This window comes from Dermochelys coriacea, chromosome 1 (genome assembly GCF_009764565.3).
Source record: "Dermochelys coriacea isolate rDerCor1 chromosome 1, rDerCor1.pri.v4, whole genome shotgun sequence".
NCBI classification, from domain to species: domain Eukaryota; kingdom Metazoa; phylum Chordata; order Testudines; family Dermochelyidae; genus Dermochelys; species Dermochelys coriacea.
Window position 1 is genome coordinate 210,224,273 of NC_050068.2, and position 15,995 is coordinate 210,240,267.

Consider the following 15,995-nt stretch of genomic DNA (forward strand, 5'->3'; position numbering starts at 1 on the left):
AGCGTGCTAATTTGTGAACCTTTCATCTCCAGAATCCAAATTTTATTTTAAACTATATGAGCAAAATTAGCAGACATTTTCCACATCACAAAACCACCATATAATTGGCAGTCTCTTATCAGGAGAAGGAAGCTGAGGATTGAAATACTGATATATGGGTGTTTGTGAGTATGAGGGACCAGCTTCTGTTGGCTAGGATAAGTTATTGTCTAGACCTGTCAGTTATGTTTGCTTCAAGCCATTTTTGTAGCACCACAATTCAAACAACCTGTAATTTTAAAAAAGTAAAAATGGTTTTAGTTCTGGTGAAAGACAGACAACCCTGATGACTGAATTCCTGAGCATGATCATCACAGCAGCAGTCCTATATTTCCCACGCTTCTCTGATCCGTGTCCTTCAATTTTGACCTGGAGTCTTTGTCTACCGCAAGAAAAAAAATGGATTCACAGTTCACTTCATCGGAGTGAGCTGTAGCTCACGAAAGCTTATGCTCAAATAAATGTGTTAGTCTCTAAGATGCCACACGTACTCCTTTTCTTTTTTACATCCTCCTATGCTTTATTCCTGGTTCATTTCACATAAGCATTAGAACAAACCGTTACAGATTTCTGTCACTACTGACACGGGATACATTTTAGGAGAGCTAGCTATGCGAGTCTCTATATCCCGTTATGGATCCACTGAGCCATCCAGGTTACTCCATTAATGAGTTTTTGGCAGAGCAAAGCAATTCTGCACACTCATTTCAATGGCATTTCTCTGTATGTAATGCAGTAACTTTTGAAACTACAACCACTGAATTCCAAAATGTCAGGGAACATTCTAAACATCAATAGGCAGATCCCTAGTGATTTTGGTGAAAATCAGTAACTCTTCTCAGGGTCCCAAGACTGAGTCACCTTAATACCCCCAGCATCCAGTGTGAGAAAGACTTGCTTGTGCTCAACTGTTTCAGCTCCCTGACACTACCAGTCTGAGAGCCACTCAAGCACCCTCCTCTGGCCTATGCCAGCCCTTACATTGCCTTTGAGGTTAATGGTACGTGTGCCCCAGTCCCTGAGCCCCTTTGAAGCGTTCCCCTATAGGGTCCAATCCCTTATCCACTGAACATTCACAGAAAAACCAGATTGGTTGTTCCTAAGGGACCAGTGAACATGCCAGCTTGTATGGTTCAACTCAGGATCAGCCCCTAGTTTAATATCAGACAGTTACATATATTTATAGTGAAAACAAGTTTATCATCAAAGATTCAAGAAATAGCGAGTAAGGATAATGAAAACAAAAGGTTACATATTCAACAAAATCATAACGTGATTTCTAGAGACTAAACTGAATAGACTAACATTCTGTCTTAAGAAATTTATCTCACCCCGAATGCCCTCTGCATCATTTTCATAGAATCATAGAATATCAGGGTTGGAAGGGACCTCAGGAGGTCATCTAGTCCAACCCCCTGCTCAAAGCAGGGCCAATGCCCAGCTAAATCATCCCAGCCAGGGCTTTGTCGAGCCTGACCTTAAAAACCTCTAAGGAAGGAGATTCCACTACCTCCCTAGATAACCCATTCCAGTGCTTCACCACCCTCGTAGTGAAAATTTTTTTCCTAATATCCAACCTAAACCTCCCCCACTGCAACTTGAGACCATTACTCCTTGTTCTGTCATCTGCTACCACTGTGAACAGCCTAGATCAGGGGTCACCAACCTATGGCATATGTGCCAAAGGCAGCACATGAGCTGGTCTTCAGTGGCACTCTGCTGCCTGCCTGGGGTTCCATCCATCCGCCGGCCCTGCTCAGCCCGCTGCCGGCCTGGATGGATGGAACTCCAGGCTGGCAGCGGGTTGAGCAGGGCCGGCGGCCGGGACCCTGGCTGGCAGGAGCCGTCTGACGGAACCCCAGACCGGCAGTGCGATGAGCCGCTCAGCCAGCTGCCGGTCTGGGGTTCCGTCCGCTGGCCCCTTGCCAGACAGAGTCCCGGCCACCAGCCCCGCTCAGCCCGCTGCCGGCCTGGGGACATTGGAAAACTCAAAAAGGAAAAGCAAGGGCAAGGTTCACAATCAACTGATAAGATTTGCCTTTTAATTTAATTTTAAATGAAGCTTCTTAAACATTTTAGAAGCCTTATTTACTTTACATACAACAATACTTTAGTTATATAATATAGAGTTATAGAGAGACCCTTTCTAAAAACATTAAAATGTATTACTGGCACACAAAACCTTAAATTACAGTGAATAAATGAAGACTTGGCACACCACTTCTGAAAGGTTGCCGATGCCTGGTCTAGATCCATCCTCTTTGGAACCCTCTTTCAGGTAGTTGAAAGCAGCTATCAAATCCCTCCCCATTCTTCTCTTCTGCAGACTAAACAATCCCAGTTCCCTCAGCCTCTCCTCATAAATCATGTGTTCCAGTCCCCTAATCATTTTTGTTACCCTCCGCTGGGACTCTTTCCAATTTTTCCACATCCTTCTTGTAGTGTGGAGCCCAAAACTGGACGCAGTACTCCAGATGAGGCCTCACCAATGCCGAATAGAGGGGAATGATCACATCCCTCGATCTGCTAGCAATGCTCCTACTTATACAGCCCAAAATGCTGTTAGCCTTCTTGGCAACAAGGGCACACTGTTGACTCATATCCAGCTTCTCATCCACTGTAACCCCTGGTCCTTTTTCTGTAGAACTGCTGCCTAGATACTCGGTCCCTAGTCTTTAGCAGTGCATGGGATTCTTCCGTCCTAAATGCAGGACTGCACTTGTCCTTGTTGAAACTCAAATTTTTTTTGGCCCAATCCTCTAATTTGTCTTGGTCCCTCTGTATCCTATCCCTACCCTCCAGTGTATCTACCTCTCCTCCCAGTTTAGTGTCATCTGAAAACTTGCTAAGGGTGAAATTCACACCATCCTCCAGATCAGTAATTAATTTTACCAAGGCTAGTTGTAATCCCATTTTCATGAATGGGAATTGCACTGCCCGATTACTTCTTAGTGCAGGATGAAGGAGCGTCTAGTAGTCACAATATTGGAACAAAAAACTTCAAAAATGGACTCCAACAAGAGACTGCTGAATTGGAATTAATTTGCAAACTGGACACCATTAATTTAGGCTTGAAGAGACTGGGAGTGGACGTGTCATTACACAAAGTAAAACTATTTCCCCATGTTTATCCCCCTCCATCCCCCATTGTTCCTCATATGTTCTTGTCAACTGCTGGAAATGTCCCATCTTGATCATCACTACAAAAGGTTAGTTTCTTTTTTTCTTCTCCTCTCCTGCTGGTAATAGCTCACCTTAACTGATCACTCTTAGATACTAAGGTCAGAAGGGACCACTCTGATCATCTAGTCCGACCTCCTGCACAGCGCAGGCCACAGAATGTCACCCACCCACTCCTATGAAAAACCTCACCCATGTCTGAGCTATTGAAGTCCTCAAATCAAATAACTCTTGTTATAGTGTGCATGGTAACACCAATTGTTTCATGTTCTCTGTTTATATAAAATCGTCCTGTATTTTCCACTGCATGCATCCGATGAAGTGGGCTGTAGTCCACGAAAGCTTATGCTCAAATAAATTTGTTAGTCTCTAAGGTGCCACAAGTACTCCTGTTCTTTTCACTTTGCTTTATAGCTGCAAAGTTTTGACCGCTACTTTAGCCCAGGCCTCACGTCTAATACCAGGCCTCTGATACAAGGGCTTAAGTTTCAGGCCTCCTTCCTACTACTACTACTACATATTGGCAAGTTTCTCTGCATCACTCAGCCTCAAGAACAAAATCCATGAAGAGTTATTTCAGACAGCACATTTTACCCAGCGTTTTCTCAGAAAACAACCAACCAATCAAACCCACGCTCTTTCCACCATGTTTCTCTAGAGCAATCTGATCCATTACCATGTATGTTGTATCTGTCCATTTTAGAATATAAACTCTTTGGGATTAGTCCATACATTGTAAGATGCCAATCCTGCCTATGGCACTATCTACCACGATCCATCTACCTACCAACTATTTTATTTACATACATACACAAACACACCCAGAGAGAATATGTATGCAGAGATTCTGAAAGCATCATGCTCACTTACAGACGTCATCTCCATGTTGTTCAGTTGAGCTTCATGAAAACCTCCATCTGACATCACTTCCTCCTCTGCTTCTTCCTCAGCTGTAGCAACATTTCTGCGCTTAAATAACTAAAGAGGAAAAGACTTGAAGTTAGCATCAGCAGTACAGAATCCAAGGCTAGCTTACGTTCAGAATAGCACAGTAGGCTGCAATAGCTCCGACACCCATGATTGCCTAATCGCTGTGCAGAAACAAGTTGCGACAGTTGCACATGGAATATTTCAAGACTATTATATTGAGATGTGATAGATGCTATGGAACACTAGAATATCCAAAGACATTATGTTAAATTTATAAATGATATGTACTTCTATGGGCTTGCCACTAATTGCATTCCTGGTTCAATGGGTGAGCTCAAGGATGCTTTCTACAGGAACTAAAAGCACTAAGGGGTTATTAATGCAAAACTTTAATGCTGAATCAATGCAAGTAACAAGCCTTATGAAGCTTCACCCGCCCCCTGGTGGAAACACCACACAGATTAACATGGCCTGACCTTAAGGATTTGAACCTTGATAAAATATCAGCCCTGACCAGAAGACTTGTTCACTCACCCTTGCTCCAAGAACTAACATGAGACTGTGACCAAGAAAGGCAGGCCCTATGGAAAAGACCCGGAGCACTTTAAATCTCCCAGAATCTCCATGTGGAAGATAGACTGTCATCTAGTAAACAAGGCATGCATATAATCTGTTTGTTTTTAAGATGTTTTTCTAAAATGCTTTTGTTCTGAATAAATAGTACTTTGATTTATGACAGCTGGTTGGTTATTGCCCCTGGGAGAACTCAACTGCAAATGCTGAACTGAAGTCAGATCTGCTGAGGTGATCACAGTTAATTGCAAGAGTTTGCAGCCTAAACTCCAGACTGGAAGGAGAGGATCATGGGATTCTGGCCTAAGAAAGGTAAGAACTACAGACCCAAGACTAAGAGGGATGCCCTCATGGAGATCATAAGGGGGACAGAGGTGCAATTAACTCAGGAACTGAGACAAATATATATGCTAAAAATTGTGGTTCCAAAAGAACAAGTCAGTCAATAGACTTCTGAGTCACTAGAGGAAACAGTCAAACTCAATTTAAAACCAAAGGTTAGTAGCAGATTAAAAAGGATTTAACAAAACCTAGTAAGAAAAGGCTAAACACATTTTCATTTAAATTAAAAAAAAAACAATTCTTCCCCTGAAGGTGCTAGAAACGCAAACCCAACAGCATGACTGTAACAGAAAAGAACAAACTGTTCCCATCAGAAATGGACCAGAAACAAAGTCAAATGCAAAAGAAAAGAAGCGCATTATGATGAGCAGATTACATTCTAAACTTTTATTCATCTGACTAATCTAAGGCCTTGTGTACATTACAAACTTGTGTCAAAAACTTACAGTTGCCACAGTTAGTACATCGCTCATGCACTTACATACTTGGTGCCTTGTGTCAGTGGGTGCTTGTACTCACCAGGATCACTTTTACTGATGTAATGTGGTGCACCATGGGTAGGTATCCCACATCCAATTCGCCAGCATCCACAGCACTATCTTTTGAGAAGTTTTGGCAATGCATGACGGAGCCGAAACGAGTCGTGCAGGGGTGACCAGGAGTATATGATCAGCTTCCCAGTTTGCAACAGTCTCCAACCCATAATGTCATCTGTATCCCATAATTTTTGCACCTTTTTTTAAAATCCCACAATCCAACATGATCGTCCTTGCTGTCTCCCATCTCCAACAGACGCATGGAACCTGCGCAGCTCTGCACCGTTGTCAGGAGTGCTGCAAGCACAAGGTGCACAATGCTGTAATAATTGCAGAGTCAAAAGAAGAGCCATAGAGAACATGACGATTCCTTGGAGGACAGATTGTTGTAGGCCATTGCGAGAACCAACTCAAAGTTGTGGGTCGAATTCATAGAGCAGCTGCAGATGGTGGTGCACCACTTCTGGGCCCAAGAAACACACACTGGCTGGTGGGATTGCATCATACTGCAGGTCTGGGATGACAAGCAGTGGTGGCAATCTATATTCCTAGATTGGTGTGCCAAACTCGCCCCAGCCCTCCAGAGCAGGGACACCAAAATGACAGCTGCACTGACATTGGAGAAGTGAGTGATGATAGCACTGTGGCAACTTGCAACGCCAGATTGCTACTGGTCAGTTGAGAATAAATTTGGAGTCGGGAAATCCACTGTGGGAGGGCCTTTGTCACGCAAGTGTGCAGGGCCATTAATCATCTCCTACTATACAGGACTGACTCTCAGCTACATGCAGGATATAGTGGATGGATTTGCAGCAATGGAGTTCCCAAACTGAGATGGATCAATAGATGACATGCATATCCCTATTTCTGGCACCAGCCCACCTTGCCAGAGTACATCAGCAGAAAGGGTCACTTTTCTATGGTTATGCAAATGCTGGTGGATCCCAAGGAATGCGTCACCGACATCAATGTGAGCTGGTCAGGGAAGATGCACAACGCTCACATCTTTAAGAACAAAGGACTGTTCAAAGCTGCAAGCAGGGACTTTTCTTCCTAACCAGCAGGTTACCATTGGCAATGCTGAAGTGATCCAAACATCTCACCACCACCAAGGAATGCTTTACTATTGGCTCAGCAAATGCAAAATGACAGTTGAATGGTTATAGCTGCCTGCTGGGTTCTGCATAATATTTGTGAAGCAAAGGGGGAAAGTTTCCATCCAGGTGGAGGTGGAGCAGCTCTCTGCTGAATTTGAACAGCCAGATACAAGGACTACTAGTAGAGTTCAATATGGAGCCATACGGCTCAGGGAGTCTTTGAAAGACCATTTTAATAGTGGGCAACAGTAGCGACAGTTGTTGTGTGCTCTATCTGGCCATGCCCTTTTTTGCGGCCTGGTATGAATTGTGTTGATTGCTGTACACGTAGGCATTAACATTGTCAAAGCATCTATTAATTTTGTTTGTGAATGATCTTGAGTTGTGTGACACTGTGCAGAAATAGGTAATTAGTCATTTTCAGAACAGCTAAGCACCAGCCAGCATATGTTATGAACTAATAAAGACGAATTATGTTTCAAATAATTTTATTCTGTAACAAAATCAGTGAAAATAAAACCAAAAACAAACCTCAGGTAATTTAAAAACACATACTTCAAAAACTTAATAAAAAACCTAATAAACTAAGAGAACAGAACTAACGAAGGGGAAAGAACATTCTTGTCCATCTCAGCTACACCTACAGCAATCGTAGCTTTCACATGTCAGTGTATGAGAAGCTGTGATTGTCTTTAATGTCCCCTGGGGTGGGGATTGGGGGAGCCTAGTGCAGCAGCCCCTAATGTCATATTGAATGGTGGGGTGGGGTGGAGGGGGGGACAGCGGTCATGGGAGGTTCTTATATTGAGTTTTAAATGGGCTGCAGAGGGAGGTAAGCATGGGATTGTTGAACCTGCAAGTCCACCAAAGTCTGCAGTATCTGTGTTTGCTGCCTGAGAATCTCTATTGTATCCTGATGAATCTCCCTGTCCTTTTCCTGCGCCTTTCTCCTCTCCGCTCTTTCCTTCTCCAGGTTGTCCCCAGTGTTCATCCTGTAGGCCCTGTGCTCATTGTCCACTGCAGCACTGGCTTACAGGATCTCCTGGAACATGTCATCCTGAGTCCTCTTCTTTCTCCTCCTCAGCATTCCGTGGGTGTGCAGAGACCGTGAGGGCTGCAATGGCAGCACCTGCAGATAAAACACAGAGGTACTATTTTCAGAGTAGCAGCCGTGTTAGTCCGTATTCGCAAAACGAAAAGGAGTACTTGTGACACCTTAGAGACTAACAAATTTATTTGAGCATAAGCTTTCGTGAGCTACAGCTCACTTCATCGGATGCATTCAGTGGAAAAAGGTACTATTGTCAGTGTACTCACTATGGAAAGTGAAACTCAAAAATGCTGAACTCAGTCCCCTTCCTCCGGAAAAGTTTTAAGGACTAACGACATTCTCACTTCTGCTTGGGGTTGCCTGTGCACAGTGCCAGCCACAGCACCAGTTAGTATGGCCTGTTGGGGGTTGGGAAAATGGGGAAGGAATTGCTCAGTTGCACGATTCTAGAAATATAGGTCAGGCCTTCACTTTCAGTTTTTATTTTATTTTATTTTTTCCAGGAATTTATCAGTGTTTATTACCACAACAACAAACAGGTGAAAATCAGTTAAAAACCTATTAATTTTCCTGGGTAAATATCAGGGTTTATTTTGATGGACAAAAAGACGGGAAAAATTTCAGTAGATTAATTCTTTCAATTTCAATCACCACTGTGGTTTGCTGCAGAACTAAAACAGAACTCAAAACTAGGGTTGTCGATTACTCGCAGTTTAATGCATATGATTAACTCAAAAAAATTAATCGTAATTAATCGCAGTTTTAGTCAAACTGTTAAACAATAGAATCCCAATTGAAATTTATTAAATATTTTGGATGTTTTTCCTACATTTTAATATACTGACTTCAATTAAGCACAGAAGACAAAGTATATAGTGCTCACTTAATATTTTTGATTACAAATATTTGCACTGTAAAAATGATAAACAAAAGAAACAGTATTTTTCAATTCACCTCATACAAGTACAGTAGTTTTCACAGTAGCAGCCGTGTTAATCTGTATTCGCAAAAAGAAAGGACTACTTGTGGCATCTTAGAGACTAACAAATTTATTTGAGCATAAGCTTTCGTGAGCTACAGCTCACTTCATCGGATGCATTTGGATGAATGCAAATGCATCCGATGAAGTGAGCTGTAGCTCACGAAAGTTTATGCTCAAATAAATTTGTTAGTCTCTAAGGTGCCACAAGTACCCCTAATCTTCTGCTGGTGGCATCTGACTCAGATGATGAAAATGAACATGCATCAATCCGCACTGTTTTGAATTGTTATCGAGCAGAGCCCGTCATCAGCATGGACGCATGTCCTCTGGAATGGTGGTTGAAGCATGAAGGGACATATGAATCTTTAGTGCATCTGGCATGTAAATATCTTGAGATGCCGGCTATGACAGTGGGCTTGTAGGCTCTAAAGTTTTATATTGTTTTGTTTTTGAGTGCAGGCTTTTTTGTACATAATTCTACATTTGTAAGTTCAACTTTCATGATAAAGAGATTGCACTACAGTACTTGTAATGGGGGATTGAAAAATACTAGCACTTTATATTTATTTTTGATTACAAATATAAAGAGAGCACCATACATTTTTTATTCTGTGATATAACAAATATATTAGAAAAATGTAGAAAACATCCAAAAATATTTAAATAAATGGTATTCTATTATTGTTTAATCACTCGATTAATCGCGATTAATATTTTTAATCGCTTGACAGCCCTACTCAAAACACAATGCCACCTCTGAGTTTAAGAAAACAATACATCTCTAATCCCCAAATAAAACTTTTCATTTGAATAAATAGTTTACTATTGTAGAGTTAGAACTATTAGTCTATAAATATTTGCTTTTAATAACTGGGCCACACTATTTGCAGCGCATACACTCAACTTCATCCTTTTAAACTTTCAAATGCTTCCTTGTGTTCTGAAATTGATTCTGATACAGATTTTCGTTTTCTTCCCATTTTAGGGTGTCAAATCTTTAAACAGTTATGGTTTAAAGCTGCTCACAGCTTGAAATGTATACCTGAGCATGAGATTCATCAGTATGTTCAGATGCACATGCACTTCAGAACTTGTGTGCATGCCTGATTGTTTATTGTGTGTAGCTTCTAGACTAATACATAGCCTTACTTCAACAGGCAACTTTGCATATACATAATACATATTTGTACACAGACTAATACACATACAGACTAATGGTCTAAAGTTGCAGTGGGGGAGGTTTAGGTTGGACAGTAGGAAAAACTTTTTCACCAGGAAGGTGGTGAACCACTGGAATGTGTTACCTAGGGAGGTGGTGGAATCTCCTTCCTTTGAGGTTTTTAAAGTCAGGCTTCACAAAGCCCTGGCTTTAGCTGGGGATTGGTCCTTCTTTGAGCAGGGGGTTGGACTAGATGACCTCCTGAGTCCCTTCCAACCCTGATATTCTATGATTCTCGTAATACATAGATCTCATGCAATGTATTGTATTTTCCTAATAGAAAGGAATTTTTTATGTATTTGAATGATACAAAAGTAGGGTGAAAAAATCAGAGAAAAAAAATGAATAATACTTTTTGTAAAACCCAGAAAATTTTTGGTAAAAATCAGTTTAAACTGAAAAGGAAGAGACTTAAGTATAGGGCAATGCCACTGAATACTGGCACTGTTTTCAACAGGTGGTGGTGGTGATTTGTTTTAGCAGATATCTCACTCCTGAGAGTAACAAAGGCAGAAAGAGAACAGCTGCAATGGGTGTCACAAAGCAGCCCAGGACTATATGCTGCTGGGCTGTGTATTGCAACGGTGCCTGCTACAATTATCACTGACTAGCATGGGAAAGTGTCCTACTGCAGAGGAAGAAATAAGGCTGTCATCCCTAGAAACCTTCGGCAGAGGATTGCAGAGTACCTCCATAAAAGTTTCGTCAGGATCTCTCAGGAGGATTCGAACATCCCCATGAACATAAACAAATTGCTCTGCAGCCCTCCTCCCACACCCCACCTAACTCCAGAAGGGAATGAAAAGCAGATAGCAACTCTCTCTCTCTCGACTGTAACACCACCTCTTTTACCATGAGTAAATTAATGATAACAAGAGTGTCCTGCTACTTTGGGGGTGCCATCCCTGTAATTTAAAATTAAACGACACGCTCACCTGAGGTTCCTTCACCTGTATAGGTTCACCCATGCTCATCTGGCAGGACTGGTTAGACTGCAGTGGAGTAAAAAGAGGTACTGGCTCACTGCACAGCTGGATTCCCTGGTCACCTGTCCAACATACTCCTCTTCCTTGTTCACCACCTCCTCACAGCAGAGGCTGGTGACTTGGGCTCCTTGGAACTATCCAGGGTGCTGTGGCAGGTGGTGATCTGATTTCCACTGAGTATGGCATGTGGTTCTGCGTAAAAGCAGTAGGTCTGCAGCTCGGCGCCGTATCAGTACCCCTGGCCTTCTGGTACACCTGCTGCAGCTCCTCAGCTTTCACACAGTGTTGCTGCTGGTCCCTGTCATATCCCTTCTCCTGCATCTCTGTGAGCAGATTGCTCCAGTTGTCACAGTTTCTACGGCTGGTTCGAAGCAGTGTCTGCACAGCCTCTTCTACCCACAGGCCCAGGAGATCCAATATCTCCTGTCTGCTCCATAGTCAACTGGGAAGTTGCATTCAACAATGGAGAGCTGGTAGATGTGCTCATCAAACCGGGCAATCAGGAAAAGAGTTTCAAAAATGGCAGTTATGTTGGTGGGTAGCCAAATTAAATGTAGACATATGCTCAACTAGGTCGACATAAGCTACCCCACATGACCTATATTTGTAGTGTAGACCAGGCCTAAGATGTTAGTAACACAAAGGATTTTCATTAATGTCAGAAAACATACCACACTGGATTTTATAACTAGGAAAATTCTAGACAAAATGTTTCAGAGATCAATAAAGATATTTATTTTTGTTTACTGATATATCCCTGGGTGAAAAAAAATGGGGAAAAAACCTTAATAGTACAGAAACACCACTTTGCTCTTAAGATTTATGGGGAAGAATTCTGGCAGGTTAACACTGGGTTAGACTTTTCTTGAGTGAAGGCTTTGAGATAAGTTTTGGCCCAGCAGAAATTTTAACATTTCAATTGTGAACCCCTCAGAAATGGAATTTTCTTGGAATTTTCTAAAAGAACCTGAAAAACTATTATAGCAAAATGTGCCAGCACCACTGCACTACTGTGTTACCCAATATTTATTAATACAAGAACAAGTGGTCATGAAGTGATTTCAGCAGCCAGTCCATTTAGGATCAAAAAGAAATTATACTACACAGTGTTTGACTGCCACAGATTGGCTAATCACTAAAGAGATCAGAATCAAAGGTGCGGGCTGGGTTTTTAAGAGGAGTGCATTTGTTTTCTGGTTTAACATCTTTAGTGATATGTCCTAATCTATGAATGAGGTGATCAATGTCATGATGTAGAGGTCAGGAAAGATTTCCTCTTCCCAATCTCGCATGAACACAAATCAACTAGGTGCATTTGCATGGATTCCTACCCCAACTACACTTTCCTATGAAGCTTCTGATATTGGCACTTCCAGTATCCTTTCTCTGGTCTTAATGGATTGACGACCTGATCTGATATTACAAATCCAATGTGTTACTTTCAGCCCTTAACCTAGCTCCAAAAATCTCAATCATGCAAAGTGGTTTCATTTGGCTTTAAACATAATCCATCTCAAAGTTTCCAGTTTGTTCAACAGGTGCAAAGAAGGGCTACTAGGATGGTCAAAGGAATGGAGAACCTACCTTACAAGAGGAGACTTAAGGAGCCAGGATTGTTTAGCCTAACCAAACAAAAGCTGGGGGGGATACGATTACTGTCTATAAATAATCAGAGGGATAAACACCAGGGAGGGACAGGAGTTATTTAAATTAGGGCCAATGTTGGCACAAGAACAAATGGATATAACTGGACGTAAAATTAACAAATTTAGGCTTGAAATTAGATGAAGATTTCTAACCATGAGAGGAGTAAAGTTCTGGAACAGCCTCCCCAGCCGAGCAGTGGAGGCAAATAGCATCATTAATAACTGTATGATGAGATTGCCTACAATGGCATGTGGTCCATCTGGGACTGCTAATAGCAAATACCTCCAATGGCTGGAGATGGGACACCAGATGGGGAGGGCTCCGAGTTACTACGGGGAATTCTTTCCCAGGTGTCCAGCAGGTGGATCTCACTGCATACTCAGGGTCTAACTGATCGCCATATGTGGAGTCAGGAAGGAATTTTCCCCCAGGTTAGACTGGCAGAGACTATGTGGGTTTTTCACCTTCTTCTGCAGCATGGGTCACTTGCTCGTTTGAACTAGAGTAATTGGTAAATTCTCTGTAATGTGAAGTCTTTAAATCATGATCTGAGAACTTCAGTAACTCAGCCAGAGATTATGGGGTCTATTACTGGAGTCAGTTGGTGAGATTCTATGGAGTCAGTTGGTGAGAGTGGGACCAGGAGCAGGGAAGTCGTCAGGGACTAGAGGCAAAAGGATTGCAAATTGGGCTCTGAAAAGACCCTTGACGTAAGCTAAACTCCCGCCGAGGACAGTAAGATTGCACAGGAATTGGAGCTCCTATAGTGGACCCAGAGACAAGAGACTTAAAGATACAATGGCTGAGCTGAAGCTGAGGGTCGGCCAACTATACCAAACAAGATCCAAAGGATAAAGAGCTCTGGTACTACTCAACATACTGCCTGGTAAGAAAAGGTTCTCAACACTGTCCCTGCTCCCAGGCTGCCTTCTCCTGAAACAACAGGAAACCACTAGTCCAGTGGTTGTTTTCAGCATCTCTCTTGATTCTCAATCAGTTGAGGACACAAAAAACTTTAAACTCCCTATTCAACATATCAGTCTAATAAGCAGGGTCAGAGTGTGAACTTACATCATCATAATCATAGCAGAACCAGGGCTCTAGCACACATATGTGATTTCAGTAGATCAAGGAGCAACCAGGCACCAGGACAACTGGTTTCCACTGTCAAAGAAGTCTGCTCTCTAATCACCAGTATGCTAGCATGAATGAACTTATTAGGACAGGGATAACCAGGGGGACAGACATTTTCAAGAAAAGCCTTCTTTTGTGGAGTGGCTATAGTTACAAGAGAAAACTTCTGCAGTACCTGTTCCTCCCTTTTCTGCTTCCGCAACTGAAGGCCCTCTTCCTCTCGTCTACGACGCATTTCATCAGGATTTAAAGACTTGTTCTTGTAGCTCTTCAATCGGAAGTTCTCTTTTCCTGAGGTTGTCATGATTTCTAGAATACTGCAAATAAAAAGAGGTGGACCATATCGAAAGATTTCTCTTCAGGAACACACCGCTTCCAGTTCTACTTTATTACTGCTGTAGCTAGCTACATCTCCAGGCACTGTCCCCACCCTGACTAGTATTTCTGGGAGAAGGAGAGACTATTAGGTGAAGGCAGAAATAGTTCACAGGACTTGCATACACTTCATATGTCACTCTCACAACAGCATGAAAGTACTAGTACAGGGGATGCTTGACATACTTCAGGCTAACATTAAAATTCAGAAGGTCATCTAGTCCAACCCCCTGCTCAAAGCAGGACCAACCCCAACTAAATCATCTCAGACAGGGCTTTGTCAAGCTGGGTCTTAAAAACCTCCAAGCATGGCGATTCCACCACCTCCCTAGGTAACCCATTCCAGTGCTTCACCACCCTCCTAGTGAAATAGTGTTTCCTAATATCCAACCTAGACCTGTCCCACTGCAACTTGAGACCACTGCTTCTTGTTCTGTCATCTGCCACCACTGAGAACAGCTGAGCTCCATCCTCTTTGGAACCCCCCTTCAGGTAGTTGAAGGCTGCTATCAAATCCCCCCCCCCACTCTTCTCTTCTGCAGACTAAACAACCCCAGTTCCCTCAGCCTCTCCCAGTAAGTCATGTGCCCCAGCCCCCTGATCATTTTTGTTGCCCTCCGCTGGACTCTCTCCAATTTGTCCACATCCGTTCTGTAGTGGGGGGGACCAAAACTACACGCAATACTCCAGTGACTAATAGAAGGGAATAATCACTTCCCATGCTCCTACTAATACAGCCCAATATGCCATTGGCCTTCTTGGCAATGATGGCACACTGCTGACTCATATCCAGCCTCTTGTCCACTGTAACCCCTAGGTCCTTTTCTGCTGCCTAGCCGTTCAGTCCCTAGTCTGTAGCGGTGCATGGGATTCTTCCATCCTAAGTGCAGGACTCTGCACTTGTCCTTGTTGAACCTCATCAGATTTCTTTTGACCCAATCTCCTCCAATTTATCTAGGTCACTCTGGACCCTATCCCTACCCTCCAGTGTATCTACCTCTACCCCTAACTTAGTGTCATCTGCGAGCTTGCTGAGGGTACAATTCATCCCAACATCCAGATCATTAATAAAGATGTTGAACAAAACCGGACCCGGGACCGACTCCTGGGCCACTCCACTTAATACCGGCTGCCAACTAGACATTGAGCCATTGATCACTACCCATTGAGCCTGACAATCTAGCCAGCTTTCTAGCCACCTATCCATCTAGTCCATTCATCCAATCCATACTTTTTTCACTGTCAAGAATACTGTGGGGGACTGTATCAAAAGCTTTGCTAAAGTCAAGATACATCACATCTACCGCTTTCCCCATATCCACAGAACCAGTTATCTCATCGTAGAAGGCAATCAGGTTGGTCAGGCATGACTTGCCCTTGGTGAATCCATGCTGACTGTCCCTGATCACCTTCCTTTCCTCCAAGTGCTTCAAAATGCATTCCTTGAGGACCTGCTCCATGATTTTGCCGGGGACTGAAGTGAGGCTGACCGGTCTGTAGTTCCCCGGGTTCTCTTACTTCCCTTTTTTAAATATTGGCACTTTATTTGCCTTTTTCCAATCGTCCGGGACCTCCCCCGATTGCCATAGATTTTCAAAGATAATGGCCAATGGCTCTGCAATCACATTAGCCAACTCCCTCAGCTCCCTTGGATGCATTAGATCTGGATCCATGGACTTGTGCATGTCCAGCTTTTCTAAATAGTCCTTAACCTGTTCTTTCACCACTGAGGGCTACTCACCTCCTCTCCATACTGTGTTGCCCAGTGCAGCAGTGTGAGAGCTGACCTTGTCTGTGAAGACCAAAGCAAATAAAGCACTGAGTACCTCAGCTTTTTCCACATCATCGGTCACTATGTTGCCTCCCCCATTCAGAAAAGGGCCCACACTTTCCTTGACCACCTT

The 15,995-nt window shown here is 42.9% G+C and overlaps 1 protein-coding gene across 11 annotated transcripts in view; it reads right to left on the minus strand.

Moving 5' to 3' along the window:
- KPNA1 (karyopherin subunit alpha 1) overlaps nt 1-15,995 on the minus strand; it is a 134,146-nt gene that overhangs the window by 97,686 nt on the left and 20,465 nt on the right. For 5 of the 11 annotated variants that reach the window (XR_006276698.1, XR_006276699.1, XM_038387433.2 and 2 more), the window contains 3 exons: nt 15,833-15,883; nt 13,892-14,033; nt 4,090-4,197 (listed from right to left, as the gene is read on the minus strand). Coding sequence is in view for 8 of the 11 variants with exons in the window: in XM_038387433.2 (XP_038243361.1) it covers nt 4,090-4,197; nt 13,892-14,033; nt 15,833-15,883 (301 nt within the window). In the remaining 3 variants the exon portion in view is untranslated. Of the gene's footprint in view, nt 1-4,089; nt 4,198-13,891; nt 14,042-15,832; nt 15,884-15,995 lie in introns of all 11 variants that reach the window. The other 6 variants (XR_006276702.1, XM_043501029.1, XM_038387450.2 and 3 more) reach the window with 4 other exon arrangements.